At 44.5% G+C, this 16,397-nt stretch overlaps 1 protein-coding gene across 3 annotated transcripts in view; it reads left to right on the forward strand.

Annotated features, from left to right (window-relative positions):
- Window positions 1–346: 346 nt before the first annotated feature.
- The window catches only part of C1QTNF3 (C1q and TNF related 3), a 32,480-nt gene continuing 16,429 nt past the window's right edge, over window positions 347–16,397 (forward strand). The window contains exons 1-3 of one of the 3 annotated variants that reach the window (XM_019983035.2): window positions 347–822; window positions 9,945–10,056; window positions 12,401–12,555. In XM_019983035.2, coding sequence (XP_019838594.1) covers window positions 559–822; window positions 9,945–10,056; window positions 12,401–12,555 — 531 coding nt within the window. In that variant the 5' untranslated portion in view covers window positions 347–558. Of the gene's footprint in view, window positions 862–9,944; window positions 10,057–12,400; window positions 12,556–16,397 lie in introns of all 3 variants that reach the window. The other 2 variants (XM_019983034.2, XM_019983036.2) reach the window with 2 other exon arrangements.

The raw sequence follows: 16,397 nt of genomic DNA on the forward strand, positions 1-16,397 counted from the left end.
AAATTAGTTCCTTTAAGTGGGGGAAATATGAACTGTATAATGAGAGTGCATAGCTCTCTCGATGGCCCTGAACACGTTCCCACTGCCATTTCAGATGGAACTGATGCAGTTAAGCCCGAATTTCCTGGCAAGCCCGGGAGGAGTTTTTTCCAAAAGACATCTTAGACCACAAAGGAGCAGCCTTTCCATGTCTAATCGCAAAAGCAAACCGCTGGACACATGCTGCCTGTTTCCAGCTGGTTGTGTATGTTCCCTTCACACTTTCACAAAAAAACGTGCCAAGGTGTGACATTTATGAACCCCACCAACTGGGAGCTGTGCACACAAATCGTTTTGCCTGTGGTATGGGAAAGTGATGAATGGGGCCCCTTCTGCCCGCGGAGGAGGACCGCTCTCCCTCTGGCTTGCCTGCTGCCTTATTTATTACACACTGAACTATAAAAACCGCCCGGCCGGAGGCAGCTCTGATCTCCAGCCCCTGGCGCTTGCCCGAGGAGACCACGGCGGCCAGAGCCCCAGCCGTCTTCCCCGGGAAGCTCTGTGGCTCTGTTGAGAACCATGCTGGGGAGGCAGCTCGTCTATTGGCACCTTCTGGCTTTGCTTTTCCTCCCTTTTTGCCTGTGTCAAGATGAATACATGGAGGTGAGCGGAAGAGCTAATAAAGTGGTGGCGCGAATAGTGCAAAGCCATCAGCAGACTGGCCGTAGCGGCTCCAGAAGGGAGAAAGTGAGAGAGCGGAGCCATCCTAGAACTGGGACTGTGGATAATAACACTTCTACAGACCTAAAATCCCTGAGGCCGGATGAGCTACCGCCCCCCGAGGTAGATGACCTAGCCCAGATCACCCCATTCTGGGGCCAGGTACTCGGAATTCTCTTTTAAGGGTTACTGTCAAAGCTTCATGAGTTTTGTTGTCTTTGCTCTTTTATTTTTTTTCAGCTGTGATTCCCGGGAACAGTGCTTTCCAGAAGCTGGCTGAACTGCTCGCGGGTCTGTCTCTCTGGCTTGCTGTGGGATGCTAGGGGCGCTGGCAGTGTGCGTTAGACACTCAGCAGAGGTAGCACTGATGTACTGAGATAAAGAGAAGCCACAGACGCCCCATCAGAAAGGGGAGTGGAGCATCAGCCCTGCTCTGCTGTGGTTTTGTTTCTTTCTTGCTCTGTTGGTGTGGAAAGGAGGAGGAGAGCTGACCTTTGCCGATAGACGGGTTGCTGGAGATAATCATTTACAGATCATAAATTGGACTTTCTTAATTCTTCCTGGCAGAGAGAAGCTGCCCTTTGAGTTTTTCATTTGATTTGCGAGTTTACTGTGATATTTCATGCCAGGCTTGATTATTTGATTTAATAGCACTCTATTTTCACTTTGTTTTAAAAAGGACCAAAGAGTTAAAACAAAAACATATATCTGTATTTAAAATGCAGACCTCATGCTATTGTATGACCCAGGGCCTACTAATCAGAGGATTTGTGTAAAATGCTGAGTATAAGCTCAGCATCTAAGGAGGCATCTTTAACTCTTTGAGGGTGGTGTGGGAGTGAGTTCATGTTTTAGTGTAGTGAATAGCAAATGGATGAAACTCAGTTTCATTGAAAACATTAAGAACAGGAAGACACAGGTTTTTAACTGTCTATTATTTTTTATTTAAAAAATTTAATTGAGGTATATATAACATGATATTAGTCTCAGGTATACAACATAAGGAAGAAGAAGATTTTGATTTGCCTTCCAGGAATCAGCATGATGAAATCAGATGAGGGGGCAAGGAGAGTTACTCTGAATTATATGATTTTTGAACAGATAAATTTTACTATAAGAATTAACTGCTTCTGGTAGCTCAGCTGGTAAAGAACCTGCCTGAAATGTGTGAGACCCCAGTTCGATTCCTGGGTTGGGAAGATCCCCTGGAGAAGGGAATGGCAACCCACTCCTGTTTTCTAGCCAGGAGAATCCCATGAACAGAGGAGTCTGGTGGGCTACAGTCCATGGGGTCACAGAGTGGGACACGACTGAAGTGACTGAGCATGCAAAGCAATTGAGCATGCACACACACATGCATTGGATAGGCCCTGAAAACGTCCATGCCGCTGAAATCTCAGCCTTGCCAACCACAGACTGATGTGTGGGTTGAGACCGGTAGAAGATCACACCAAGATCACAGGCAGAAGCAGTTGTGGATCTGAGACAAACCTGGACTTCTGACTTGACCACAGATACAGTTGTTCAAACCGTTCTGTGGGGCCTGGTTGAACTGGTGGAGCTGCGGGAGAAAAGATAAACTCCATACACAATCCTGTTTGTTTATTTATTTATTTTGGCCATGCTGTGTGGCAAGTGAGATCTTAGTTCCCCAACCAGGGACGAATCTGTGTCCCCTGCAGTGGAAGTGAGAAGCCCTAACCACTGGACCACCAGGGAAGTCCCCAGTCCTGTTTTTTGAAGGCCACTTTTAGAGATTATCCTTTCATCTGATAGTCTTTTGGCTGAAGAGTGATTAATACTGATTTGTGTTTATCAGTGGTGAAGATATCTGTGCTTTTGTCTGAGCCTTGATCTGGACTTTCCACTTCAGTAAATGGGCTCTCTGCTGGATCCTTCTTGGCCATGGCTGTGTGAGCCCCCAGAGGCAGCAGAAGGCAGATGAGGGCTGTCATGGGTCATTATTTCTTGGCATCCAGCAGGCCACTGAAATTCAAATTTCTGTTCCATGCTGCCTGCTAGCGGCCCTAGGCATCTAGCATATTAAAATCAGATGAGGTGGGTAAGAAGCCTTTTTGGGGTTTCCTTTTTTTTTTCTTTTGAAGGGGGGTGCTTTTAAACTCCCTTGGATTCCTACAGTATTTCCAAATCAGCCCCCAACAGGAGTCACTGTGGAGATTTAGCCACTGATACTCTAGAAGTTTTAGTACAATTCTCTGCCCATGGATATGGAGCCCCGTGTTGAATTTAGGATTTTTCTGTGTGCTTCCTTCTTTCCTCACTCCCCCAACTTCCCACCTCTTCTCTTAATCCTCATTCACTCCTTTACTAATCTTTTTTTTTTTCCTTCACCAATCTTTTCCTGTGCTTCTCTGTGAGTCACATTTTAGGATGGGGATAGATACACTCAAACTTCTATTGCTGAACAGTTCTGAAGGGCTCTCGTGGGGATAAATTAACAGATAATTCAATGCCATGTGATAAAGTTCACACACAAAAGACTGTTGGGAGGAAAGGGTCAGAATGGTGGTGGCTGTTGAGTTGAATATCAAAGGATGAGACAAAAAGGATGGCTATTCACAGAAAAGATAAAATAAATTTGTGTGACAGGAAGAGCCTTGAGAGAGCCTGGAGGAGTGGGTGTCAGTGGAGTGCCTGGGCTGTGGGAGGAAGACACCCATGATTTTAGTGCCGTTTGATGGATTCTGTTGACCGGTTAAAAAGCTTAGACCTTATTTTGCAAGCAGAAGTTTTGTTCGTGCATAGCAGGGCAGTGAAGTCAGGGTTGTGTTCTAAAAAGAGGACTCTGGCCATAGGGTTTGTGCAAAGATGTGTAGAGGTGGGGGACCACTCTCCCAGGGAGACCTGCTCTCCCTTTTCCTGGCATTTTCTTCTCTGCAGCTCTTCACCATTTCCACCTTTATCAACCTTCCCTGCTCTTCCTAGGCGCCTGTCTCTCCCTCCTCCACTTCCCTTCACTTTCTTTATCTTCTCTTTTCCCTTTCCACAGAAGGAGCCGTGGACCCTTTTTCCTGAAGTCATTTCCCAATAGTAGAGCTTCATTCTCGATAGCTGCCCCTAGGCCTCCATCCTCAGAATAGATGAAACCCGTCTTAGGGACTTTCTTCCTCTCATACCACACATTTGCATGATCTTCGTACTCAAATTTGACCTAATTTTGGGAAGAGTCAATAACAAGGTGACCTGCAGAACTACCTAGAATGTGAATCTCCCTTGCCTGGGAGAAAACTTCTCAACTAACACATCCTGTCTAATTTGTTCCAAGGCTCACAGACATTGTTCCATTTGATTGATTTTTCAAAGACCAGGCCAGAGGGAGGACCGTGTTGTGAAATGTTCCAAGAGGGTTCTTAGGAGGGGGCCCACATAGTGATCAGAAATCTCTCCCTGTTTTGGTGGTAGCTCTGTGCTCTCAACTTCCCTGATGGCTCAGTAGTAAAGAATCTGCCTAGCAATGCAGGGGATGCAGGAGACACGGATTCAATCCCTGGGTCGGGAAGATCCCCTTGAGAAATGGCAACCCACTCCAGTATTCTTGCCTGGGAAATCCCACAGACAGAGGAGCCTGGCAGGCTACAGTCCACGGAGTCGTAAAAGAGTCAGACTCAACTTAGCGGCTAAACAACAACCGTGCTCTCCAAGTGCTTGGGTGTGCACCTCATCTCCTGGAGCTGATTTCCTGTGCCCAGACACTAGCCTTCAAAACAAAAGCTTTCTAAGTCACCATCTGAGGCTTTGGGAAAGACTTCAGTATCATTGTTTGTGTTATAGAGCTGGAAGGAAATTTCATGACCATTTTTACCCTGTCCTCTAATTTAGTGGACAAGAAAAATGATGTCTGGGAGAAAATGACTTCATGAAAGTCACACAGACCTGTAATGGGAGTTCTGGTTCCAGTCCAGTTCTCTTTCTGACATTCTTGGTTGTCTCAGTTTTTAAATTCTATTTTTAAATAAATGGTTCCACTTCAGGATTTTCCCTCATCCCCACCCGTCTCCTTCCCTTAAATTCATTATTGGCAGAGCTTAGAATTTCTTGGAGCTTAAAAATCTGTGTTTCATATTAGCAAAATTATACCAGGAAATTACAGAATACTTAGATTTCATCTTTGGATTAGAAGGTGGGGCAGTCTGCAGTGTCTGACTTCCCAAGTGTCTGAAATCCCTTGTCTCCAACCAATTGCTTTGGCTAATTTTCTTTTCCTCTACCGGCTTCGTAGAAGGTTTTCGTAGACTCCCATACCTGTCCAGGGTTGGGTCTGAGGGACTGAAGACTAGACCAGGAGATTGGTCCAAATCCTAGCTCCTGAAACCTTGAGTCTGGGCTCTCAGCTGTTGCAGCTTTTGCTGGACTACAGATGAGGCATTTGTTTCTTAATATTATAACTAGGTGGGAACCTGTTTAAATAAAAAAGAAATAAGAGTCAGGGAAAAAATTCTAGCTTGTTTTATGTTTTGTTTGTGCAAATTTAGTTTTTAAAAATAATTTTTATCAGAGTATAGTTGATTTGCAATGTTGTGTTACTTTCAGGTGTACAGCAAAGTGAATCAGTTATACATATACATGGGGTTTTCCAGGTGGTGATAATGGTAAAGAACCTGCCTACTAATACAAGAGACATATGAGGCTCTGGTTCAATCCCTGGGTTGGGAAGGTCCCCTGGAGGACGAAATGGCAACCCACTCCAGTATTCTTGCCTGGAGAATCCAATGGACAGAGGAGCCTGGAAGGCTCGTAGGGTTGCAAAGAGTAGGCCATAACTGAAGCAACTTAGCACACATACACTCTTTCTTAAAAAGTTATTTATTTATTCATTTTATTCTGGCTCCACTGGGTCTTCATTGCCATGCATGGGCTTTGGCTAGTTGCTGTGAGCGGGGACTCCTCCCTAGTTGTGGTGTTTGGGCTTCTCACTGTGGTGGTTTCTCTTGTTGCAGAGCATCAGCTCTAGGGCACGTGGGCTCAGTGGTTGTGGCGCACAGGCTCTGTTGACCCACAGCACATGGAATCTTCCCTGACCAGGGATCAAACCGGTCTCTTGCATTGGCAGGCAGATTCTTAACCACTGGACCACAAGGGATGTTCTATCCATTCTTTTTTAGATTCTTTTCTCATACAGGCTATTACAGAGTATTGAGTAGAATTTGCTGCGCTGTGAATGTCTAGAGGTGCAACAATGTGAAGCGCTGATACATTGTTCTGCTTGGATTTCTAATGGCAGAGAAAACTTGAATTTTAAATGACTTCTTCCTCCCTCCTTTTCTTCATCTCTCTCTCTTTCTTCCTTCCTCTCTCACCCCATCCCTTCCTTTTAAAAAATGAATCCCTTAGCAACAACATGCTATTTTCAAAAAAACTTTGATTTTTAATTGGTGTCAAGGAAAGTTTCCACAAGTTTTTTGTATGCTATCTATAATTAAAAGTTGCCCATTTAGAAGAGACTCAAAGTTTTATGAATGACTCTAACTCTTTTGCGGTTCAACTTCTGCAAAATCTCTACCTCCTTGACAGTAAGCCCAAATTTTAGACATTTATCATTGATACGTAAGTGTTGAACTCAGAGTCATATCTGAATACATTTAATATTCATTAAGCAAGGCTTCAACAGTACGTGAACCGAGAACTTTCAGATGTTCAAGCTGGATTTAGAAAAGGCAGAGGAACCAGAGATCAAATTGCCAACATCTGTTGGATCATAGAAAAAGCAGGAGAGTTCCAGAAAAACATCTACTTCTGTTTCATTGACTACACCAAAGCCTTTAACTGTGTTTATCACAACAAACTGTGGAAAATTCTTCAAGAGATGGGAATACCAGACCACCTTAGCTGCCTCCTGAGAAATCTGTGTGCAGGTCATGAAGAAACAGAACTGGACATGGAACAACAGACTGGTTCCAAATCAGGAAAGGAGTACGTCAAGGCTGTGTATTGTCACCCTGATTATTTAACTTATATGCAGAGTACATCATATGAAATGCCAGGCTGAATGAAGCACAAACTAGAATCAAGATTGCAGGGAGAAATATCAATAACCTCAGATATGCAGATTACACCACCCTTATGGCAGAAAGCGAAGAACTAAAGAGCCTCTTGATGAAAGTGAAAGAGGGCAGTGAAAAGCTGGCTTAAAACTCAACATTCAGAAAACGAAGATCATGGCATCTGGTCCCATCACTTCAAGGCAAATAGAAATGGGGAAACAATGGAAACAGTGACAGACTTTATCATTTTGAGTTCCAAAATTACTGCAGATGGTGACTGCAGCCATGAAATTAAAAGATGCTTGCTCCTTGGAAGAAAAGCTATGACATGGAGAAGGAAATGGCAATCCACTCCAGTATTCTTGCCTGGAGAATCCCATGGAGGGAGGAGCCTGGTAGGCTACAGTCCATGGGGTCGCAAAGAGTCAGACACGACTGAGCGACTTGACTTCACTTCACTTTCTAGACAAAGTGACAGATACTGTCGGTCACGAAGCAAGATAAGTGGTGTGGCTCTTCTACCCCCGGCTGTCTCTCGTGTGGACGTCCCGACCCCGAGTGTGTCCCAGCCGCCTGACTCGGCCTGTCCGAGCAGCTGGTGCCTCTGAGGTCAAGATCCTTGTGGACAGAGGGGGACATGCACCATTACTTGAATTAAGTGATGGTTACAGAAAACAGAAGATGCTCAGTCGCTGGAAGTCTGGAGGCGGGCTTGCTGTGCACATGGGCTCCTGAGGACCCAGCGCCCACGGCTGAGCTGCCTCTGGGGTCACAGCCCTGGAGCCACTTTCATTCTCGAAAAGTTCACCAGCTGCGCCCAGTGGGTCTCGGGCTGCTGTCAGACAAGGCTGGTGGTCTGAAGGGAGCCCTCCTGAGCTGAGGGCAGGAGGTACCATGTGGACGGAGTCTTCAGTCCTCACTGCACTTCACCTCCAGTGCGTTCTCCCGACACTGCTTCCAGCAGAGCATGCTCTTCCCAGAGCCGAGCTCTGCGCCTCCCCTGACGACAGGCACAGACGCAGGTGAGGGGAGAGCACAGGGGCCTCGGGCAGGAAAGGGGCCACGTCTCACCTCAGCACTGAGGAGGGGTGAGGGGTGGAATCCAGAACACGCCAACCTCCGTCAAGGAGGCACAAAGAAGCACTTTTACTCTGAGGAAATGGACAACTAAGACATCAGGAGAAACAGGAGGCCCAGGAAAACAGCGAGCTGCTGTCTGTCCCTTTGGAGCTGGCAAAGGACCCAGCCCCTCCAGACTCAGTGGGCGAGGAGGTGTCAGCCTGCCGTGGGCAGGCGGCGTCAGCACGCACTCTGGCCGTGGGTCACACTTCAGCCGCGCGGTCTCCCGTGAGCGTGTGCCCCGTGCATTGGGAGGGCCCCGCAGGACACACCAGTGCCGCATCTGACACCAGACACAGGCGGCGGTGCTGACGTCCCGGAGGCACCCTGGGACCAACCGGGCTTTTGTGGGCCCAGACTGCTACCAGTTACCACAGAGAACATAAATCAGCATTCTTTAATTCTGGTGTTTTCCTCAAGAAACCTTGAGTGGCTTTCGCCAAGTGATCAGAAGTCATGACATTCAATAGCACATTAAGACTGCCGGAGACCCACCAACCAGAACCAGCAAGGGCTTAGCACAGAGAAATCCCCGCTCAAAGGCAAAGCCGCCTGGGTCACCACTGAGCACTGCGCCCGGCCCGCCTCACTCCTCCTGCCATGGAGGACGTGGACCCCAGATCCCAGCCTCCGCCCGCTGCTCACAAGCAACCCGGCTCCCGTTGGAGCTTCAGCACCTTTAGCCAGTGGGTTTGAGGATCCAGAGTTTAAAAATGTAAACGCTGGAAGGAAAGCGTTATAAAAGGGAAAAGGACGATGCCGATGCAGCAGACCACACACAAGGAGGAAGACAAGCTCCAGGACAGGAGCCCCACCTGCTCTCCTCCGGCTCCTCAGTCCAGATGCAGAGCTCAACACCTCCCTCCCCAGGAGTCACAGGGCACGCCTGGGGCAGTGCACACACACACGCACATGGACACACATATGCTCCAGGCCCTTCTGGCCAACTTGTAAACAGTACTGCTTTAGGAAGATTTAATTTCAAAAAATAAAAATAATAAAGTGCAAAAAAAAAAAAAAAAAAGCTATGACAAATCTAGACAGCATATTAAAGAGCAGAGACATTACTTTGCCAACAAAGGTCCATCTAGTCAAAGCTGTGGTTTTTCCAGTAGTCATGTATGGATGTGAGAGGTGGGCCATAAAGAAAGCTGAGCACCAAAGAATTGATTCTTTTGAACTATGGTATTGGAGAAGACCCTTGAGAGTCCCTTGGACTGCAAGGAGATCCAACCAGTCAATCCCAAAGGAAGTCAACCCTGAATATTCATTGGAAGGACTGATGCTGAAGCTCCAATACTTTGGCCGGCCTGATGCGAATAACTGACTCATGGAAAAGACCCTAATGGTGGGAAAGATTGAAGGCAGGAAGTGAAGGGGATGACAGGGGATGAGATGGTTGAATGGCATCACTGACTCAATGGACATTCAATCCTGATTCAAACAATGCAATAATCACTTAAATTTTCAAGTGGAATATGAAACAGATCTGCATGTTAAAGGCAGAAGTTTAAAAAAGTGAAATTGCTTCAAGTTGTAAATAATTAATAATAACTTTTTGGAGTCATGAATCTTAATTTTCTAAGGCAATTTTTGTGTGCTGTGACTGTTGGAAAAACTAGAGTTGCAATTTAAAATTTCTAAGAACTTTTAACATAGTAGTATCATGAATATACATAGTCTTAATTACTGTATTTGATGCTGGTAATTTTATCATTTGTGGGTCATCTACTCAGTTTAGCTATGTCTGAGACTATAGACAGTTGGAAAAGAAAAGGAATGTTTCCAAGTCTACTTCTGAAGGAGATTTCTCTTTTCCCATAGCTTCTGGAACATACTTTCTTGAAACACTGCCCCCATCCTCCACTCCCACTCCCACTTTCCAAGGAGCCTGTTCTTCTACCCACTCTGTTGTTTCCTTTGCCTTCTGATCATCACCTCACCTGAGCTATTCCCTGACTCCTTTGCCATTGACATACCCACCCCACACCTTCTTTTCTGATGTTGTTGTGGGTTGTTTGGAATTAAACTTACCTAGGCACCAAAGCCAGAGGAAATTCAAAAGTTCTAAGTACTCACATGTGCCTTTCTTTGAAGTTTCTTTTTGTGTCTTTTTTTTTTAAGTCTCCACAAACCGGAGGACTGCCCCCAGACTGCAGCAAGTGTTGCCATGGAGACTACAGCTTCCGAGGCTACCAAGGACCCCCTGGACCTCCCGGTCCCCCTGGCATTCCAGGTAAGGATGAGAGAGATGCGTTATCTCCCGTCTACTTGCAGACCATACCAAATCAGGAGCCAGGGGTGAACCTCAGTGATCTGGGATCACTTGTGTATGATCCAGAGCTTGCGCATGGAAAATCCAAAAGAGAGTGGGGTAGGCAACTGAGTTTACTGAGTCCATGAGGTAGAAGTATATAAGATATAGTATTTATTATCCATACCATGCACAGAATCCCACAGGCATTAGGCATACTGGGACCTCAGCCTACATGCCAGGAGGCCCTTCACCAGCGTGGAATGTGGAATCACTGGAGCTTAACAGGTTCATACTTTTGTTTCAGTGTTTCTGCCACTGTGTGCTCCATAGGGCACTCTAGATCTAGCCTTCTGGGGATTTGGGAAGTGAGAGTGGGGAGGAGAGATTGCTGATCTGGGTTATAGTCATCTTCACAGTCCTTTTCACTGAATGACACATCCTTCTGTTTGATTCTAGGTCTAGCTGAGTTTGTCTTCCTCTAGCCTCTAGGCGCTCCATGCTCAGCTATCTCTCAGTTGACCCTTGTACTTCTCTTGGACTCATGGGAACATTTTTGGGCTAGAGCACCATATGGCGGCACGGGGTGTGCTGTCGAGCTCCACTGGGACCCTCTAGAGCCACCGCTCAGCCAAATCTACTCTACTGAGTGGGGCTCCAGGCATGGATCATTTGGGGAACTCGCTAGCCTCCTGGGTCAGGCAAGGAGAGGGCAGCCAGGTCCACGACCTCCAAATCTGAGGGCCTATGTGACTCTGTAGTCTCCAGGTCAATTCCTGGGAGTGCAACCTTTTCTCAAGGTTTGGCAAAAGTCCTCTTACTCTTCTCTTACTCCCATTGATGTTAGTAGTTAAAAAACAGTGAGACTTAATTTTTCTTAATACCTTTGAGAGGCTTCTCAAACAAAACCAAATATAGAACGAGCAAGTGCTCTGTTAGACTTTATGATTAGTAGCTTGGAACCTATGTCACTGACCATCATGGGCAGCAGGCAGCAGGTGCAGTGATTAGGGGTAGGGAACATTCAGACCCTCCTAAAATCTTCTTAGGTCTACACTCTTCTGAGGCCAGAGGATGGACTGGCTTTGACCTCATGTTTCCCATCAGAAACAGTTTTGTCATCAGCACGTTAACCTGCAAATACAGTCAAAGTTCATCAGTATGGAAGAATTGCAAGCTTGTTATGAAACCTGACCAAAGGTGGCACACAAAATAAATGGCAGAAGGGCCTGGAATTCAACAAGTGTAAAAATAAAGGAAGAGGTGTAGAAATTCCCTCTGAGTAAAGAGTTGAAATCATTATCCAAGTCTTGCTTTCAAGATTATTGTTATAATTTTCATCAATGATTTACTTTTCCTTCAGTTATAAAAGTGGTACATATTATTGTAGAAATTTTTAAAAATGCAGAAAGTTATATAGGATAATACAAAAATCACTTGTGTTCCATCCACTTAGAAAAAAGATTGCTATTGTTTGGTTGCTAAGTCCCGTCCAACTCTTTGCGACCCCATGGACTGTAGCCTGCCAGGCTCTTCTGTCCATGGGATTTCCCAGGCAAAATGAATCACTGTAAAATATTTTTATGTAATTTGTTATAGTTTTTCCCCCTTTGGATAAAGCATGTATATATATATACATATATATATGTATATGTAATATACATACCTACACGTAGTATCATGGGAACCCTGTTGATTCGTAGCCTCTTTTATCTAAAACATATGTTATTTAATATTTTTCTTCATCATTATTTTTTTTGTGACTATATAACATTATTTACTGGGATATATATATATATATATATATACCGTTTTTAAACAATTCTGTTTACAAATCCTTTATTATTATTATTATTTTGGCTGTGCCATGCAGCTTGCAGGATTATAGTTCCCTGGCCAGGGATAGAACTCATGCCCCCTACGGTGAAAACACAGAGTTTTAAGCACTAGACCACCAGTGAATTCCCTACCATTTTAAAATTTTACCCTTTCAGTATTGATGGACATTTAGGTGGTTTCTAATCTTTGCTATTATAAAGGATCCTTTGATAATCAGTCTTCTATGCAACTATTCTTCCAAGTCTTGCTTTATAGGAAAAATAGGCTTTAGAATCTGGAGACTTAAGAGTATCTAAGTCTGTTTTCATTGTTCCATTTAAGAGAGATCCTATTCCATGATGACCTCATGGCTGTGTTTAGGCTTGTTTCAAATGGTCCCCTTATGCCATTGAATCTGTATTATTGAAGAAAGGAACTATGTTTCTATAGAAATAGACAGTGAGTATGAGTGACTAGGCTTTCTCATGATGATGTCTGGTTGTTTAAGGAAACCATGGGAACAATGGCAATAACGGAGCCACTGGCCACGAAGGGGCCAAAGGTGAGAAAGGAGACAAAGGCGACCTGGGACCACGAGGGGAGCGTGGGCAGCATGGCCCCAAAGGAGAGAAGGGCTACCCGGGGATTCCACCAGAACTGCAGGTAAACCATCTTGGCACGTCTCCAGGTGACCCTTAGGGTCCAGGAGTCAGAAGGCTTGAGTGTTTTTTCATCCTCAGTGTTGAGTAAACAAACCCTGTCTCAATGTGTTCATCTCAGTCTTTTCACCACAGGATATTTGCCTAAGACCAATGCTGTCAAAGTGCTTTGAAATCATTCTTAGGGAGAAGAGAAATGTACGAAGGGTGAAATTCAGCACCCTCTTTAGACCAAATACAGAGTAACCCTGAACATCAGCTAATTTCCACTTTCCAAATGAAAACATACGTGCAATAAAAAGGTTTTTGGCAACTTGAATATATAAACTTTTAGATGCATGAAATATTATTAGACACTTGACCATCCCATTTATTTATCAATTTTGTTACATTTGCATGTTTAGGTCACACGGATAGATATTAATGCACAAATACTGCTGTCTATCAAATCAGCCATTAACTGCCATTGTGCCATTAACTTTTACTTAAATTTTCTCATCAGTATCTTCTTTATCACTAAAGACATTCTGAGCCCTTCACCTACATATTTCCAGACCAGACCATATTCACTTCAACTTAAAGTTTTTAAAATTCATTTATGAGGCTATCATTGGACATTTTAATCTCAAGCCCAACTACCCATTTATCTGTTATTTCTCTTTTAAGTGATCTTCCGAAATTCTCGTTGTCAGTAACACCTAAAACTCACAAATGTGAGATTAGGTCACACCAAGAAAATTACTAAGTCTGAGTTGCTTATTTATTTATTTATTTGGTTAATATTTTTAAAATGGACTCCTCCAAGAAACACCTATCAACACTGAAATCTAGCATTTTATATTGCTTGTTTCTGGCTGAAATGTCTTCCTGAAATAATAACTTGTGATTAAAATTAAGTAATTGAGAGAATATACTGATGAAATAAAACTTATATTTTAAAGCAAGTCAAGGAAAATTTATACATAATATTTTCTCTGCCCATTTGGGCCTCCTCTCTCCCCTCTAGTGTGCACTGTACATCTGCATTATGCATTAACCAGACCACGCCAGTGGCAGAAATACCTACTCGACCATAAAGCTCAATTTCTCTTCTTTTGACAGCAGACATGTAACTCCTTAGAAGATAACACTACTTACTTACAACCTTATTAATGTTACTAGCGATATTACTTGTATTCTGCCTATTTTACAAGATTATTGTTTCTTGCATTACCAGCAAGTGACTGAGTCTCTGATAAAAATAGTGATGACTAGGGACTGGGGAGCCTGGTGGGCTGCCGTCTCTGGGGTCACACAGAGTTGGACACGACTGAAGCGACTTAGCAGCAGCAGCAGCAGCAGGGAACTTGAAACAATTGACCAAATAAACAGTTCTGTAAGATCAATGATTGTAATAGATACGGAAAGAAGCAACAAGGAGGAACCATATCTTGGACCATTACAGACTAGTAAGGCAGGTGGTCCAGAGGCTGTTGGCTACTGTTAAGTGGGCCTCATCCAGTAACAGTACATGGAGTGTCTTATCAAGGAAATCTTGGCTTGGCCTTGGAATGAGCATCCCCAGGGCAATGGGACAGTTGGTCACAAAATGCCTCCCAGACCGTGGTTGAAATTAAGGGCAAAAGGGAAAGGATTGTAAAATAAAGAGTGTTGCCCACCAGCCAGTTCTATAAGAACCAAGTTGTTAGCCACTGCAGTCGCCGATCTACAGTATACCCTGAAAGGAATTCAAGGTGAAGATCAGGATGAAGTACTTTGTGCTCTGGGAAAACTGGCAGAATTGGCCATCAGACAGTTAAATCTTTTCAGGAGAGAATCTCATGGACCCAGTTTCCTGGATCTTCCCACACTTAGAAAAAAGCACTGAAACCAGTGACTAAGACGTCTGGTCCTCGAGAATAGCAGTCACCTTCTACTGAGATGCGAGTATGACAGCATGCACTCCTTCACCAAAACCACGTACACGCTGGTCTCTGCCCTGACGCCCTTACCTCTTCACAACAGTCCTCACGGCTTTCTGAAAGACTGTCTCCTGGGTTAGAATCCTCAGGTTGGCTCTAATAAAACTTTCCAGTTTCTTTCATAGATTATTAATGTTTTCATGGACAATACTATAACATGAGAAACTTTTAAAGAACTAGAAAGTACAGTAACTATCTGAAAGATCAGTGGGGGGAAAACTGCCCTTTATTTGAGCACATGTGGTAGTTGATTACCCTTGGATAAATTCCATCATTTTTCTGGGTCTCAGGTTTTTTTTAAAGGGTGAACTAAGAGGTCCTGTGTGTTATTCAACCAGTGTTTGTGTTTTTGTAACTTTTTAATGAATGCTGTTTAATAATTTTAATAACCTGGGGTCTGGGTGCCAGTATAAATTTAGAAAGAAAAGGAGACAGATACGGCTGCCCAGGTTATTGTTAGTGTTATTCAGTTGCTCGGTTGTATCTGACTCTTTGTGACCCCATGGACTGCTGCACACCAGGCTTCCCTGTCCAGGTTATAGGTACCTAATAAGATGGATGATAAACATTCTCAGGGCTAGAAATTAACCCAAATGTGTGAATGGTTATATTCTAGTTAAGGGGCCCTGTAGTAGCCAGTTTAAGGGAGAACACCTTGGCAACTGTTACCTTTGCTCTGTCAGCTTCTTGACCCTAAAACCATAATATGATCATTTGGGAGAACTACAGTCACACATTTTGAAGGAAGCCTTAAAGAGGATAGAAGATTGGTCTTAGGCAGATTGTAAAGGAGGGTAACTTCTGGCCCTTGATCCCCATTCCTAAATCTTTCGTCTGACGTCACCCCTTCTTCATCTTTCTGCATCCAGTGCCCTCATGTGGTCCTTCTGACTGCCCAAATCCTTTCTGTGTTGATTCTCCCAGGCTTGCCTTCCCACTCTGCCCCAAGTCTTCCAGAACTTCACGTTATTTGCTCTTTCTTCTCTCACTCTTCTCACTTAAAACTTCCATTCATTCAAGAAGATAACCCCCCAAACGAAAGAACTTACTGATCTAGGGGTTTCTCTGGTGGCTAAGTGATAAAAAAATCTGCCTGCCAATGCAGGAGACGAAGGTTCGATCCCTGGCCTGGGAAGATCCTACATGTGATGGAGTAACTAAGCCTGTGTTCCACAACTACTGAGCCAGCATTGTAGAGCCCACGCTGCAACTACCAAGCCCCCTTTTTTGACTTCTGAAGCCTGTGCGCCCGAGAGCCCGTACTCTGCAACAAGAGAAGACAGTGCGATGTGAAGCCCACGCACCACACTAGAGAGTGAACCCCAATCCTTGGCTCTAGAGAAAAGAACATGCAGCAACGAAGAACCAGCACAGCCAAGAAATAATAATTTTATTTTTTAAAAAGAAATTATTGATTTAATTCACACTCAGTTTCAATGACTCCTTTGGACAGGGGATTGGCGTTGACTTTCAAATGTGACTCTCTAGTGGTGGCACCATTTCCACGTGTGAGTTATTCCCACATCACTGAGCACTTCCCCAGCACCACCTAGATGTCCTATGTGTGTGTGTGTGCTGTCACTCAGTCGTGACTCTTTGTGACCCCATGGACTGTAGCCCACCAGGCTCTTCTGTCCATGGGGTTCTCCAGGCAAGAATACTGGAGTGGGTTGCCATTCCCTTCTCCAGGGGATCTTCCTGACTTAGGGATTGAACCCAATGAACCCTGCATTGGCAGGTGGATGCTTTACCACTAGTGCCACCTGGGAAGCCGATGTCTTACAGTTCAGCTCAATTCTGACCCTTAAGAGCTCAGCCCTTTGAGACTGCTCCACCTTCCCCTACTTTAGGCACCAATCCAGTTCAGGCTGTCACCTGTGCTTCT

This window comes from Bos indicus, chromosome 20 (assembly GCF_029378745.1).
Source record: "Bos indicus isolate NIAB-ARS_2022 breed Sahiwal x Tharparkar chromosome 20, NIAB-ARS_B.indTharparkar_mat_pri_1.0, whole genome shotgun sequence".
Classification (NCBI taxonomy): Eukaryota; Metazoa; Chordata; class Mammalia; order Artiodactyla; family Bovidae; genus Bos; species Bos indicus.